The sequence below is a fragment of the Myotis yumanensis genome, unplaced genomic scaffold (genome assembly GCF_028538775.1).
Source record: "Myotis yumanensis isolate MYYU_CA2020_CCGP unplaced genomic scaffold, mMyoYum1.0.hap1 SCAF_1, whole genome shotgun sequence".
In the NCBI taxonomy this organism is placed as follows: domain Eukaryota; kingdom Metazoa; phylum Chordata; class Mammalia; order Chiroptera; family Vespertilionidae; genus Myotis; species Myotis yumanensis.
Window position 1 is genome coordinate 238,677,730 of NW_027223752.1, and position 15,260 is coordinate 238,692,989.

Consider the following 15,260-nt stretch of genomic DNA (forward strand, 5'->3'; position numbering starts at 1 on the left):
CCGAGGGCCCAGTTGGAGCGCCACCGCCACCGCAATCGGGGCGCCAGAGCCACCTCAGTGGCCCTCCCCGGCCCTTCCTGCCCCAGAGGGACCCTCCGTGTCCTCCTCTGCTGTGACTCCTGCCCACATGCTCTGAATTGTCTGCTAGATGGGTCCTGTGTCCTTCAAGGCCACCCTGCCACCTCCTCTGTGAAGCCTCCCGGGGTGCCCCTCACTCTCACAGCACAAGGAGACTGGGCGCAGCTAAACTGGGAAATATGGGGAGGGGAGGGGAGGGGCGGGGCAGGGGCTCCGTGGTCCACCCTCAGCCACCAGCCCTGGACACCCCACCCCACCCCACCCCACTCCACCGCCTCGGAGGCTGATCCCTGTGAGCAAGCTTCACAGCCCCAACCAAAGCCCTGGTTCCCGCTCATGACACACAGTCCCCCTCCACTCAGACCCAGCAGGTGGTGACGGGGTTAAAGGTCCTCGCCAGCCAGTGCGTGCTGAGCACCCTGGGGTGAGGCGACGTCTAAGGAGAATGGAGACGAGGCTTTGAGACCCGAGGGCTGAGCCCAGGGAACAGAGGGCACCTATCACCAGGTGGAAAGCCTGAGCCGGAGCGGCCACTCGGGGCGCACCGAGCTCGGAGCTCGGAGCCGCAGGGGCAGGTGGGAACTGACAGCCAACCACAGGGTCGGCTCTGGCCCAAGGGAACGGGTGGAAGAGTCGGGCCTGGCCGCCTCCCCTCCCCAGGCGACAGCAGATGCCGATGCCCGCTCAGGGAGAGGCCCGGGCTGCCCCCTCCTCGCCGCCGGCACAGGGCTGCCTATGGGTGCTTGAGAGCATCTGCTGAGTGAACGGCCTATTTTAAAAAGCCACTAGATCGCCCCGGCTGGTTTGGTCCAGTGGATAGAGCATTGGCCTGGGGGCTGAGGGGTCCCAGGTTTGATTCCAGTCAAGGGCACATGCTCGGGTTGCAGGCTCGATCCCCAGTGTGGGGTGTGCAGGAGGCAGCCGATCCATGATTCTCTCTCATCATTGATGCCTCTATCTCTCTCTCTCCTCTCTGAAATCAATAAAAACATATATTTAAAAGCCACTCTGTTAAGGGAACCCATGGAGTTCCTAAAAATGTGTGACACTCTCCTTGGAGTAGAATGCATCGACAGCTTGCTGAAGCGGAAATAAATATTCACGTGAAAGAAGTTTTGATCCAGTCCAATCACGAGCTGTGGTTTATTCCTCCTGGAAGAGCACAGACCCAGACATGGGCGACAGGACACAGGTGTGCAGGGAGCAGGGGGTTGCAGGGCGTGCGGAAGGCGACAGCATGCACCTGGCTCCTGCGCGGGGGTGGGGGCCGGGGGGGGGGGGCGCTCTCAGCGGGAAGGCGCCGGGTCCCCACAGCACAGTCCTCCACAAGCTACCAAGGAGGCAGGGACAACGCACCACCCCCCCAGGTGCGGCTGCAGGTCCCGGCAGGACCCAGGCTGCCCTGGCGGGTGAACGGGGGTGCTCCATCGCCTGCCAGCGGATCAGGGCTGACAGCGTCCGAGAGTCGTGTGTGCAGGGGCAGGGCAGCCCGCTGTCAGCATGGACACCGAGCAGGCGCCCTGTCCACCCAGCGGGGATGCACACGGGGCCGTGCCCAGTGCGGGCGGGTGGGAAGGCTCCTGGAAGCCCCTTGCAACAGGCAGGAGCCTCACCTCCACTTCCAGCTGCGGCTCCTGGGACAGTCCCTCCGCCAGCCGTACGTCACCGTCACCAAGCTCAGTGAACAACCAAACTCACGCTTCCAGGAGTTGAGAGAGATGCCTGTGACTGCCCGAGGTCAGGACACCCCTCGGAGACCCCCAGCCCTGGTCCCAAGCCTGTCTAGCCCAGGCCGACGCCTGTGATGGCTCTGTGCCGAGCGTGGTCCTAAGTCACCTGGGCATCACTCACTCCTCAAGACAAATGCTTTTTTTCAGTCTCGAGATGAACACGGACCATGCTAGCTCTCCTCATTTTAAGGAACACATACATTTTCTGGAATCGCCGGACAGAGGGTGAGGGGCGAGGAGGCCGCTGTCTGCTCACAGAACACGGCACATGCCGGGAGGCCTCCGGGACCCGTCCTGACCACACTCCGACCTCAGCTGTGCCTGACACCTCCTGGTAGACCAGCCCACAGTAACTATGGTAACAGAGGGGACGGTGCTGTGGAAAAGCCTCGTTAGACGATCACGGGGCAAAGGGTCGACCTCCCACATGTGTGTCTTTTTTTATTGGGGACCAGGTGGACTTTCCCGGGGGACATTCCCGGGGGACAGTGGAGTGGCAGAGTCAGAGGTGAGCAGGGGAGCCACGCCCGGCGGTACCTGGAGTGGGAGGTCCTGCCGGGTCCTGCGGGGTGGGGGGAGGCGGCAGCAAAGTGCTGTTGGGGCTGCTGATGTCCCCCTCCCCGGTGAGCATCAGGTCGGCCACGTGTTCGCCCTCCACGGTCTGGACGCCCCCGGACTCTGCTTCCTGCGCGTGGGGCGTGGGCGTCGTGGGGGTCGAGGAGGTGCAGAAGGGGGGGCTGTCAGCAGAGCCGGGGCTGGTGGCTGGGCTGGCGGGGTGCTCTCGGGGCCGGGGCGCCTTCTCCTGGCCGGGGAGGCCGGGCTCGGGGCCGCTCGGGGGTAAGCGCAGGAACTCGGGCAGCACCAGGTCTTCCTTCCTCAGCAGCCCGCGCTGGTCGTCGGCCCTGTTGCTCTGAGCCTTGGAAATAAGCTCAAAAAACGCTGTTGGGAGGAGACCCCGTGGACCGAGTGTGAGAGCCTCACCCTCCGCCCGCAGCCGCAGTGCACGTCTGGAAAGTTCTCTCTCGCTGTCCTACTGCCTTCAGACTACAGGCTGCGGCCAGCGGTCCTGCACCCCTAGCACCTCGGCCCACAGAACTGCGGGAAGGCCCAGGCTTCTAGAACAATCCAAAGCAGCCTTAAGCCTCCCCGAAAATCGGGGTGTGTGAAGTCCAGACCCAGTCACCCACACCCGTGACCCGCCACGGCTGTGCCGACAGCTTGGGGTGCTGGCTGTGCTCTGGCAGGGACGTGACACTGGGGGCCTTGACATGCAGCCCTGGGCCCCTTCCCGGATGAAGGAGTGACTGCAGAGGCTGCAGCTCCACAGAGCCAGTGGCTGGGTGAGCCCGCCTGGGCAGAGGAGGGGCCCGGGAGGGGGGAGGTGGCACCAAGCCTGGGTTCTGGAGTCCTATCTGCACGAAGCCCCTCAGCCCTCGGGCCCCTCCGCGCCCTCCACACCTGCTGGCCCCGGGGGCCCCTCCAGAGCCGTCTTACTAAGGGCGTTTCCAGTGGAGCTCAAGGCCACGGTCAAGGAGAAGGGCCCGCTGGGCTTCTCTAGCATCCAACTGCTCCCAAGGACAAGGGCTTTCAAACCTGACATCTTAATGCCTCTCAGGAAGGCGCCAACCTCAGAGGGGTGCGCGCTCCCACCCTCTGCCTGAGAGCCCTGGACAGACACGGAGGAACACACTCTCAGGTGACAGGGATCACAGCCACGCTGCGGGGCTATAGCTGCAGGAGATGGCTGTGAGGGGGGTGTGAGGGGTGTAGGGTTATGGCTGTGAGGGGGGTGTGAGGGTGTAGGGTTATGGCTGTGAGGGGGGTGTGAGGGGTGTAAGGAAGGGGTTATGGCTGTAAGGGGGGTGTGAGGGTGTAGGGTTATGGCTGTAAGGGGGGTGTGAGGGGTGTAAGGAAGGGGTTATGGCTGTAAGGGGGGTGTGAGGGTGTAGGGTTATGGCTGTAAGGGGTGTGTGAGGGTGTAGGGTTATGGCTGTAAGGGGGGTGTGAGGGTGTAGGGTTATGGCTGTAAGGGGGGTTGTGGGGTGTAAGGTTATGGCTGTAAGGGGGGTTGTGGGGTGTAGGCTTATGGCTGTATAGGGGTGTGGGGTTATGGCTGTAAGGGAGGTGTGAGGGTGTAGGGTTATGGCTGTAAGGGGGGTTGTGGGGTGTAAGGTTATGGCTGTAAGGGGGGTTGTGGGGTGTAGGCTTATGGCTGTATAGGGGTGTGGGGTTATGGCTGTAAGGGGGGTGTGGGGTGTAGGCTTATGGCTGTATAGGGGTGTGGGGTTATGGCTGTAAGGGGGGTGTGGGGTGTAGGGTTATGGCTGTAAGGGGGGTTGTGGGGTGTGGGGTTATGGCTGTAAGGGGGGTTGTGGGGTGTGGGGTTATGGCTGTAAGGGGGGTTGTGGGGTGTGGGGTTATGGCTGTAAGGGAGGTGTGAGGGTGTAGGGTTATGGCTGTAAGGGGGGTGTGGGGTGTAGGGTTATGGCTGTAAGGGGGGTTGTGGGGTGTAGGGTTATGGCTGTAAGGGGGGTTGTGGGGTGTGGGGTTATGGCTGTAAGGGGGGTTGTGGGGTGTGGGGTTATGGCTGTAAGGGGGGTTGTGGGGTGTGGGGTTATGGCTGTAAGGGAGGTGTGAGGGTGTAGGGTTATGGCTGTAAGGGGGGTGTGGGGTGTAGGGTTATGGCTGTAAGGGGGGTTGTGGGGTATAAGGTTATGGCTGTAAGGGGGACTTCACAGGGAGCTGGACAGCTGAGCAAGAGAAACTCTGGGTTAAAATCTGGGCCCAGTGACCACTATGAGTTCTGCTTCTGCTTTTCTCTTAGATGTTTCCAAAGAGGAGACTACCCCTTCCTCTCCATCTCTGCAGTGCCTCCCGCAGGCCTCCCTGGCAGAGGTCGGGGACCCGGGCCCCCCGCCACAGCCACTCTGCTGGCGCTGCCTGTTGTGAGGACCCTGATACGACTGAGCCTCCATCCCAGCGGGGACAGAGATGGAGGGAGCCGGGGAGCCTGCCAGGACCACGGTGCTGCCCCTGCCCCCAGGGGTCCTCCCTGACTCCTAGGGGCCTGGCTCTCAGTCTGCAAACTGGGGTTCAGCCCTAGACTGACACGGAGGAACACACTCTCAGGTGACAGGGATCACAGTCACCCGCTGTCAATCCCTCAGAGAAAGCTCTGACAAGTGGACTAGAAACGGACATTATATTCACTAAAAAAGTGCAAGTTTAAAAAGTACACATACCCTCTGCTTCGTCCAAATTAATTTTCTGATATTTTTTTTTCCCAATCTTTGCAATAGATTCTTCTCTCTTTGAAAGCCGGGGATCCCTAGCATTTTTTCCATTTTCTCCTTTTATTTTAATAGAATTAGACTTGCCTAGTGTTCTCTCCTCTCCCTGCATCAGAAGGAAAGTCAAAGTTCTACTCACAGTTCAGACACGACAGCACAATTCCCAGTGACAGGCGGGGCTTTGGAACGGGAGCCATGACAAGGGTTCAAACCGCAGAGCACGTCGGGCTCTGTCCCCACCACGGGGCAGCGAGCTGGCGAGCAGGCCCCGGGAGCAGCCCCAGAGGGGGCGAGCGGACACTGAGAGGGGCTGCCAGCCCGACCAGAGCGTGGTGGGCCCCAGGGGTCAGCGCACGGCTCTCTGGGAGCATATGGCCGGCATGCGGGGAGCGGGGCGCCCTGCGGGCCGGGCGGGGGATTACCGTAGCCGAGAAATTTCTGGAGCTGGAGTTGACGGCTGTGGTCTGTTTGAGCGGCGTTCCTCTCTGTTTATCTGTGGGGAAGGAACAGAGAGCCGAGCTTTGCAGTCACAGTGCGCACTGAAGCAGCATCACGTCTATAGGATCTTTGAGAGCAAAGCGGGAGAAGACAAGGGAGTGACCTGTCCCTTCTCCAGTCTGCACATAAAGGCCAAACGCCCGGGGCAGGACGGGCTGTGTGTGTGTGTGTGTGTGTATCTGTGTGTGTGTGTTTGTGTGTGTGTATCCGTGTGTGTGTGTATCCGTGTGTGTGTGTATCCGTGTATGTGTGTATCTGTGTGTGTGTATCTGTGTGTGTATCTGTGTGTGTGTATCTGTGTGTGTGTATCTGTGTGTGTGTATCTGTGTGTGTGTGTGTATCCGTGTGTGTGTGTGTATCCGTGTGTGTGTATCTGTGTGTGTGTGTATCTGTGTGTGTGTGTGTGTATCTGCGTGTGTGTGTATCTGTGTGTGTATCTGTGTGTGTGTATCTGTGTGTGTGTGTATCTGTGTGTGTGTGTGTATCTGTGTGTGTGTTTGTGTGTGTGTGTGTATCTGTGTGTGTGTATCCGTGTGTGTGTGTATCTGTGTGTGTGTATCTGTGTGTGTGTGTCTGTGTGTGTGTGTGTATCTGTGTGTGTGTATCTGTGTGTGTGTGTATCTGTGTGTGTGTGTATCTGTGTGTGTGTATCCGTGTGTGTGTATCTCTGTGTGTGTGTATGTGTGTGTGTGTATCTGTGTGTGTGTATCTGTGTGTGTGTGTGTATCTGTGTGTGTATCTGTGTGTGTGTATCTGTGTGTGTGTATCTGTGTGTGTGTGTATCTGTGTGTGTGTGTATCTGTGTGTGTGTGTGTATCTCTGTGTGTGTGTGTATCTGTGTGTGTATCTGTGTGTGTGTGTGTATCTGTGTGTGTATCTGTGTGTGTGTGTATCTGTGTGTGTATCTGTGTGTGTGTGTATCTGTGTGTGTGTGTGTATCTCTGTGTGTGTGTATCTCTGTGTGTGTATCTGTGTGTGTATCTGTGTGTGTGTGTGTATCTGTGTGTGTATCTGTGTGTGTGTGTATCTGTGTGTGTATCTGTGTGTGTGTGTATCTGTGTGTGTGTGTATCTGTGTGTGTGTATCTGTGTATCTGTGTGTGTGTGTATCCGTGTGTGTGTATCTCTCTGTGTGTGTGTATGCGTGTGTGTGTATCTGTGTGTGTGTATCTGTGTGTTTGTGTGTATCCGTGTGTGTGTATCTCTGTGTGTGTGTGTATCTGTGTGTGTGTATCTGTGTGTGTGTGTGTGTGTATCTCTCTGTGTGTGTGTATCTGTGTGTGTGTGTATCTGTGTGTGTGTGTATCTGTGTGTGTGTATCTGTGTGTGTGTGTGTGTGTGTGTGTATCTGTGTGTATCTGTGTGTGTGTGTGTGTGTGTGTGTGTGTAGAGGGCCACAGGCGGCTGGACCCCATGTGCTGGGATGTTTGGAGGAGAGGCGATTAAAGAGCTTATCTCATGGACTATTTGGAGTGAATATTCTCTAGAAAAGTAGGGAGTCACCTATTTTCTATTAGAACCACTGCTAAGTCAGGGCTGTGGTCTGGCCTCCAATGGCCGACCCAGCCTCAAGTCCACTTCTCTGGCCCCCCTGGGCAGCAGGAATGGCCATCCCGCTTCCCCGCAGCTGCTCAGACAGCCTGCCCCGGTCCGCAGCTCACCTGCGCCCAAGGGCCTGAGGCCCGGCTGGGCTGGCCCTGAGCAGGCGGGAGGAGCACGGAGCAGGCATTCCTGGACCAGGGCCGGCCAGGACCCACTCTGCTTTCCCCAGGGGAGGAGCCACCACCAGGGCCACCGCAGGTCCCTGGGGGAGGCAGCAGACATCTCAGAACTGAGCCAGCCTTCAGGTCTCTGGTCCGAGCCCCTGCTGGGCCAGCCCGTAAGCTCTCTGCAGGAGAGCTGCTGCGGGAGGCAGGGGCAGGGCTGTGGGGCCAGGCGGAAGCACCTTCCCGGAGCCACAGGTTCCCGCACACCGGGGACAACGGGACGGCAACACCCCCAGTCCGCGAGGCCCGGGTGTGTCCCCGTTCACAGGACCAGAGCTGTGTCTGTGTGTCTCGTTAACGCCCCACACCAGGCATGCTGAGCCTCGGGCAGTCCTGGGGGAGCGCAGGGCCTGTCACCGGGTGAGGCCCTCATGCTCCTGGTCCTGCTGCCTCTGCCCAGGCAGGACTGGGCTAGCCCCGGCCTCAGAGGCCCAGCTCTAGAGGGTGGAGGGGGAGAGGGGAGGCAGGGCTCAGGGATGGGCTGGTGGGAGGCAGTGAGAGGGGGACTCTTGGGCTCGCTCACCTTTCCCTCTGGAGGGGTCCTTCTCCTCCAAGATGACCCGCTGTCCATCCAGGCTCGATATGGGGGCGCCGAGGTCCAGGGGCTCCCTCTCGCTACTCTAGAGACCAAGGTGGTGCACCACGTGACTCACCGAACCAGAACTTTCCAGAACACCTGTCTGACATCCAGCTACTGACAGCAAGACCGGTCCAGCCTTCATGTCGTTGCACGCCAGGTGACCCCGGGTGCCGCCACCTTGGCCGGGCTGCCCGAGGGCAGTCCAGAGGTGCCCAGCCCGAAGCCCAGGGTGCCTGGAATGTGAGTGACAGCTGGTGGCCTCCCTGCACCAGATCCAAGCCCGGGGCGAGGACACTTGGCGAGGCTGCAACCCTCTCAGCCCACAAACGTCCTGTTTCAAAGGCATCGAGTTGGCATCCAGGTCTCACCCTGCTCACAACCTGGATGGGCCTCGCCCCACTCCTGTGGGCACAGGTAGGACGTGAACAGGACAGAGCTGCCTTTGTGGATAGGGACAGGGAGCGGGGCCGGGGCGGGGCATGGGGGAGGGGGGACACCTGCTATTCAGGACCCACAGCCACTGTTTAGAAAGAAGCCTGAGCTTGGAGCGGCTTCTTAAATTCCCCGCTGGCCATGAGGCCCAAAGTGCCCAGAGGCCACTCCTGCAGGAGGCCGGGCCGGAGCTCGCCCAGGGAGGCAGCCACCACACTGGCCCTGCCTCTCTCATGATGTCGGTTCCGTGGACGCACACATTCAGGGAAGGGTCAGCTGGTGAGTCCACAGAAAAGCCACGTGTCACAGCCTCCACCCCCGGAGCCCTGACCACCACCAGCCCGGAAGTCCCACCACAGCTCTGACTAACCCATTTACAGACAGGGACACTGAGGCCACAGGGTCACGCAGTAGCTTGGGGTCTCAAGAGAGAGCGGGAGGCCCAGGGAGCCTGGCCCCCACAACCCGCTCCACACAGTCCTCTCCTCACATCCAAGAGCCTGCACCGTCTTAGGGCCCGTGTCAGAGAAAATTAAAACACTGAAATATTTTAAATCACAGCTCCAGTAGTTTATTTTCTAAAAAAATGAGAACGCAGGCAAACTAAATCATAAATCACCGTATTCTGAAGCAAACGGGTGCAGCTTGCTAGACAGGCAGTGACTCCAAAGAGATGGGGGCCTGGCCAACAGCCTGCAGCAGAGACAGCCCCGCCTTCCTTCTGCCCCAGGGTTTTCTTCCTCAGGCCCCACCCCCCCTCCACCCCATCCCGCCCCCACTAGCTCAGCAGCCCTGCCTGGAAATGCCAGTGGAGATGGGACTTGGGAAATTTTTTAGTTTTGTTAATCCTCACTCAAGGATATTTTCCCTTTAATTTCTAGAGAGAGTGGAAGTGAAAGGAGACAGAGAGAAACATCAATGCAAGAGAGACACATCGATTGGTTGCCTCCTGCACGCACCCTGACCAGGGCCGGGGATGGAGCCTGCAACATGCCCTTGACCGGAATTGAACCCGGGACCCTTCAGTCCGTGGCTGACGCTCTACTCACTGAGGCAAAGCGGCTAGGGTGGCAACGAGGAAATTTAATGGGAAGATGCGCCCGAGGCAGCTGGCCTGAGCGGCGCAGGGCAGAGGCACCCGTCCGCTGTCTGCTGGGACCTGCACCTGCTCAGCAGAGCTCAGGGGGTCTTGTTTGTTCCTCAGTTTGGTTTCCCTGGACCAAAACCACCTCTCAAATCCCAGCCCAGCCCCGGCCCCAGCCCCCTGGGAATGACCGAGTCTAAAGAAACCAGCGTCCCCTCCACAGGATGAGACAGTGGGGGACGGAGGCGACACCGCCCACCCGGCCAGCGTGGGGGAGCTGAGGGCGTGGCAGCTACTTGCGCACCACAGCGCTAAGCGGGGGGGGGGGGGGGGCCTCTGGCACAGGCCCTGCGACAGGCGCCCCATTTGCCAGCTCAGGGAACACGCTGCAGCCCCTAGTCACTCACCAGCCTGGCCACCAGCTCGCTCAGGTGCAGGCCGTACTTGGCCACCACGGGCCGCAGCACCTCCGTGACGGGCTTGGTGGGCTTGGCCTTGAGTCCCACGGAACGGTTAATGGGAACCAGGTCCAGCCTGAGGGGAGAGAGGCGTGAGCACATCTGCACAGACCCACCCAGTCTTCACTTCGCTACGCCCGGGGCCGCCGGATCCAGCCCCAGGTTCTGGCTGTGGAAGCGGGCTGTGGGGGCTTCTGGAAGGTTTTCTGGGGGGTGAGAGGGGCTGTCACACCAGCAAAGAGAGAACCCCTCCCCCACAGGATGGCCAACTCCATCCAGCCGGCCCACCCCTGGGTGTGGCCCTCTGTGGTCATGGGACAGGGAGAGCGACCCTCTGGCCCCTTGGGCTCCAGGGTCTGCGTGCTGCTGCCCCACCCCGTTCAGGATGGGCTCAGCCTTCTGGGAGCTTATGGGAATGGCAACTGCATTTTTCTCACCGAAACAAAGTCCGCTTTTCTAGGCGCAGGTCCCTAGACGCCAAGATGCTGCTGTCCTGATGCAGCACCAGGGGCTTGGGAACCAGGAGGAACGAGAGGTGGGATCAGAGGGAGCGGGCGCCCGGCAGTGCTCCCAGGTGCAGGGACGCCCAGGTGCCGCAGAGGAGCAGCCGCAGACAGACCCACACCAGCAGGCAGGGGCCCAGCCACAGGACCCACCCTCCACGGCCTCCAGCAAACGGCTTAGACACGGAGCGCAGAGCAGGGCAACCACCAGGGCCTAACACCAAGGGCCCAGTACCTTGTCCCCGCCCACCAGGAAGAGGTCCACGGCGGCCCCGTTGATGCCGTGTCGCTCGCAGAGCCCGGCCAGGACCTCCTTGATGGGGAGCCCCGCCCTGACGAGAACCGTGCAGGACGTCCCGTCGGGCAGCTGGATGCAGCAGTGCTTGGCGGCCTTGTCCCTCTCGGGCGCCAGCGTCCTGCAGGCCTCTGACTGGGGAAGAGATGGCGCTGGGGTCACGGGGAGCTTGTGGGGCACCCCAAGAAGAGCTATGGGAGCTTGCATGCGCCTCGGGAGGCCCACATCCAGCTCCAGAGATGCAGATCCGTGCGACACCCTCGCTGTGCACTTAGGGTGGGGGCCACGCTAACACAGGGACAGCCATGGGCTTCCTCCTGCTCAGACACTATTCACAGCCTTGCCCAGCCTCAGACCCAAGTGCTCCTGGGCCCACACGTAGCCAGCTCCCCCAGAACAGGCCACGCTGTGACGCTGAGCTGCCCTCGCCCACCTCAGTCTGTGGGGAGGGGACCACATGGCGGGCTGGAACCCACACAGGGGTCCCGAGGACCAGTCCAGCCGGGGGCCCCTCTGCTGTTTTCCGTCATCTTTCTGCCCGACCTCCCGGCCCAGGCTCCAAAGCCCCACCGAGAAGAACAGCCTGATCTAGGGGAGAGCAGGTCAACCCGAGGGCAGGTGCTGGGAAGCCACGGAGGGACAGGCAGGGGCTGAGGGGGCCTAGGGAGACTTGGGCTCCACCCATGTTTGGTGCTGGCAGAGGGCTGCCCTGTCAGCATGAGGGACAGAGCCTGCTGTCTGCCCAGGGAATGCTAGCTGCCTCCGCCTGGAGCAGGATGGCGTTCACCTGCCGGCCCTGCCCAGGAGCAGCGGGACACACCTGCGGGCGGGGCGGGGCGGGGCGGGGCGGGGCGGGGCGGGGCGGGGCAGGTCTGTCTGCAGGACTCACACCCAGGCCCAGAGCTTGGGAAACTGCTAGGCAGCACTCAACCCCTGCGCCAGCCCGCGGTGCTCAGAGGCAGGGCTCCTGGGCAGCGGGATGTGGGTGAGGCCAGCCCAGGGCAGCGGGGGTCTCTCCTGACCCCTCCCCTGGGCCTGAGTCACAACTCGCTTCCTCACCAGAAACGCCCCTGCACAGGCCTCCTGTGGAGCTGGCCTGCTGGGCACTTCCTGTCATGGTTCCTCGGGACGGGGCAAGTCCCCTCCCACATGACTCAGAGAGCTACTGTGCAGGTGGCAGACTGATCGCCAAAGGCCCAGCAACCCCTGCCCACAGACGAGCGCGCCACGCCCTGCGCCCTGGGGGGCTCGCGGAGCGGGCTAGTGCCAGCGGTCAGCCCTGGCAGCGGAGACGAGGTTCTGCGTGCGCTGCCCTTCAGGTCCCAGCGACAGACGCCGCAGCGGCCAGGCTCCTAGACTGGCACGCACAGTCGCCTCCCAGGCAGCGGGTCCCCCAGGCAACCAGGCAACCAGAGAGCGGGTGGGAGGACAGAGAGGAGCCCCCGTGGGGCCCCCAATCACGCCATGTCTGGGGCAGTGGGACGTGCAAGGACGAAGCACCTGCCTTCACAGCTTTCTGTTCTCAGTGGGATTCCAACAGCGTAACTGAATGAGACCAGGTTTCCAAAATGACCCCAAGCTGGTCTCAGTCCCGAGGAGCACCCATCTCCTGGGCTCCTCACCGGCTCGGGAGCCCTCCTTAGGCGTGTGGGCATGTGGGCTCCGTGAGGCAGTTCGGCCCGTGGGTGAGGGCAGGTGGGGACTTACCAGGTCCAGGCTCCCGGCGGAGGACACAGAGCCCTGTGACTCCCGGCGGCCCAGGCCTCCGTTGGCATGCGGGGGGTCTTGATGGGAAACACAGCGACTCAGAATCACACAGCCTTGCTTGTCTCACTCCACACAGAAACCCACCTCCTGGTCACAGCTCCCACCCCCACTCCCTCAGGCTGAGCAGACGCAGGCGAAGGACGGAAGGCAGGACGAACAGGCCTTTTGAGGTTCTGCCCCCCGCCCTCCCCCGTCCCCTCCCTGGGGCTGCTGCAGCCCAGGAGCCCCCACAGCTGCAGAGATAGGCTCCACTCTGTCCCGCCCTGTCCCCCTGCATCCCCCTGTCCCCACCCTGTTATCCCTGTCCTGCCCTGTTCCCCCCCGTCCCCCGCTCTGTCCCCCCACCGGCGCAGCTGGCTCCGGGCAAGTGGGAGTGCAGGGCAGTGCTCCTGGGCAGGCCCTCCCTCGCTTTGTTTAACCTGGAATTTTTATCCAACTGCTGGTTTCTGGGCCTAAACAGAAACTGTCCCCTGTGGACAGCAGTGAACACCCAGCGGTCACCACACCTTTACCTGTGGCTCGTCTTCCCGCAAAGTCCTAGATGAGTTCCCCTCCCCCGCCCCACGGTCACTGACTGAACTCATGTGACCCCAGGCTGAGCTGGGAACCATGAAAACCCACCTAGAAGGGCCTTTCCCAACCTGGGGTCTGCTCCCCAGGCCCTGCTGTGCCGGCCGGGGGCCACAGTGGGGCACAGACACAGGGGTACCGGGTCCCCTGACCTTCTGAACTATTGGCCCTCCTCCCAAAAGCTACGGATTCCCACGTCACCAAGTCTGGATTCCTGGGCAGTGCCCGGAGTCAGGGTCTAAAGCTAACGAGCTGCCTGATGTGGGGACCCCAGCCTCTGGGTCCTGTCGGGGGACAGACTGCACGAGGCGCGCATGCCCTGTCTCCCCGGCACAGCCCTTCAGATTTACAATAAAAAACGACAATTTGGACAAAGCTTGCGGGCACACGATGGCCTACACTGAACCCCAGGAGGGCGGTGCAGCACTGGACCAGAGCCCCGCCAGGACAGAGCCGCCTGGGAGCGCGGGCCTCGGTGCTTTCTTTCCAACTTGGGTGTATTTTCCAAGTGTTTCCAGCACCTATTCCTGCTGGAGCCAGAGGAGCACAGAGAGGACAGACAGCGGGAGGGGGTGCGGAGGACTAAAGCCCCGCTGCGCTGGCCCGCGACCACACACCACAAACCGTTTGTGTGGTCCCCGTGGCCCTTCTTCTTCTGGGACCGCCCGGTGCTCCTGGTCCTGGACCAGGAGAAAAACACTCCCTTCCGCTTCCGCTCGCTGTCCTCATCCAGGTCTTCATTCAGGGACCGTCCTGACCGCGATTTCCCAGTCAGCTGTCGTCAAGGGGAAAACGTTGAGAAAACCATGTGCGTGACTTCCACGCATGCAGTGCGCTAGGCAGCTGAGGAGCAGCAGCGAGGGAGTGAGAACTGCTCTATGGGCAACAGGCCCATCCAGAGACAGCAACTGGACCCCAGCAGACCCGCCCCAGCCCCACCTCAGCATGCCGTGTCCTAGGAGGTGCCCTGCATTCTCCACGAGTGAAGGAACCCACATGGCGCAGCTTCCCTCCCGCAGAACAGCTCCCACCCTGGACACGGCCGCGGGCATGAGCATGACAGCAGCACCTTTTTTGGCGTGGACACACTGGAGTGGTCCGAGCTGACGCTGTGCTTGGAGGCTGGGCTGCTGGGCACCTGCTGGGAGTCGGGGAGGGAGCGGCCCTCCACCTCGGCCAGGATGCACTCCTGGTACAGCGGGGACTTCAGGAAGCGCGTGTAGCTATCAAACTTCATCAGGTTGAAAATCTGCGGAGTCCACGCCACAACGTTGGTTAACAGTAACCAGGACAGCCAGCCCTGAAGACGTGGGGCGGGGACCTCAGGCTCCTCTGGCCTCTTCTGAAAGGACGCCATTAGCCATTTTCTCCACCCACGCCCCAGAGTCACTTTCCAAAGTTCCTTTACATCTGACTACTCTTTCCCGTAACACAGTACCAGCCTGGCCAGTGAGGCTCGGTGGTTGTGCATCAACCTATGAACCAGGAGGTCATGGTTCAATTCCTGGTCAGGGCACATGCCCAGGTTGCAGGCTCGATCCCCAGGAGGGGGCGTGCAGGAAGCAGCCAATCACTGATGCTCTCTCATCACTGATGTTTCTCTCTCTCTTCTTCTTTGAAATAAAAACATATTTAGGGGAAAAAAAGAATGACCCAAAGCCATGGGCATCTGGAGGGAGCAAGGACTGCGTGGCCACGCCTCCCTTCTTCATCCCATGACCACGTGGCTCCACAGCAGGACTCTGGAAGGCCTGTGGGACACGTGCTCTACCACGGAGGCTACAGAGCGTGAGCTCCAGGCACACCTGCTGCCACAGTGAGGCACTAATTGAAAAAATCCAAGCTTACGTCCAGGGTGGGCAGGAGTAAGTTTACACAACACAAATATATAACGAAGCGAGAACAGACCGTCTCTCCTCTTCACACTGTAACCCTGCTCCTGCCCCGCCCTGCGCGAGCAGCACCCTGCCTGTGATTTCCCACGGGCGCGCACGCGGCAGTGGGACTGGATGGCCATTGTGGGCGCCCCTGAGACCCGGGGTCTGGTTGGCCACACCCGACACCAGAGCCCAGCGGGGAAGGCAGTTCCTTCCTCCCCAGCTCGATGACCAGCTCCTGCCCTCCCCGCCTGGTGGCACTTGGGAGCTCGCTGTCTGGGACCCGAGCCCTCTTCCCCGCGCCTGGCCAGAGTCCCCGCGGCAACAGAGGCA

General features: G+C 61.0%; 1 protein-coding gene across 5 annotated transcripts in view; it reads right to left on the minus strand.

Annotated features, from left to right (window-relative positions):
* Positions 1 to 15,260, minus strand: part of RGS12 (regulator of G protein signaling 12) — a 67,688-nt gene that overhangs the window by 3,181 nt on the left and 49,247 nt on the right. For 3 of the 5 annotated variants that reach the window (XM_070400001.1, XM_070400037.1, XM_070400027.1), the window contains 10 exons: positions 14,120 to 14,299; positions 13,675 to 13,825; positions 12,421 to 12,497; positions 10,654 to 10,848; positions 10,353 to 10,426; positions 9,865 to 9,991; positions 7,885 to 7,981; positions 5,521 to 5,591; positions 5,051 to 5,204; positions 2,346 to 2,747 (listed from right to left, as the gene is read on the minus strand). In XM_070400001.1, the coding sequence (XP_070256102.1) occupies positions 2,346 to 2,747; positions 5,051 to 5,204; positions 5,521 to 5,591; positions 7,885 to 7,981; positions 9,865 to 9,991; positions 10,353 to 10,426; positions 10,654 to 10,848; positions 12,421 to 12,497; positions 13,675 to 13,825; positions 14,120 to 14,299 (1,528 nt within the window). Of the gene's footprint in view, positions 1 to 1,236; positions 2,162 to 2,345; positions 2,748 to 5,050; positions 5,205 to 5,520; positions 5,592 to 7,884; positions 7,982 to 9,864; positions 9,992 to 10,352; positions 10,427 to 10,653; positions 10,849 to 12,420; positions 12,498 to 13,674; positions 13,826 to 14,119; positions 14,300 to 15,260 lie in introns of those variants that run through there. The other 2 variants (XM_070400010.1, XM_070400018.1) reach the window with 2 other exon arrangements.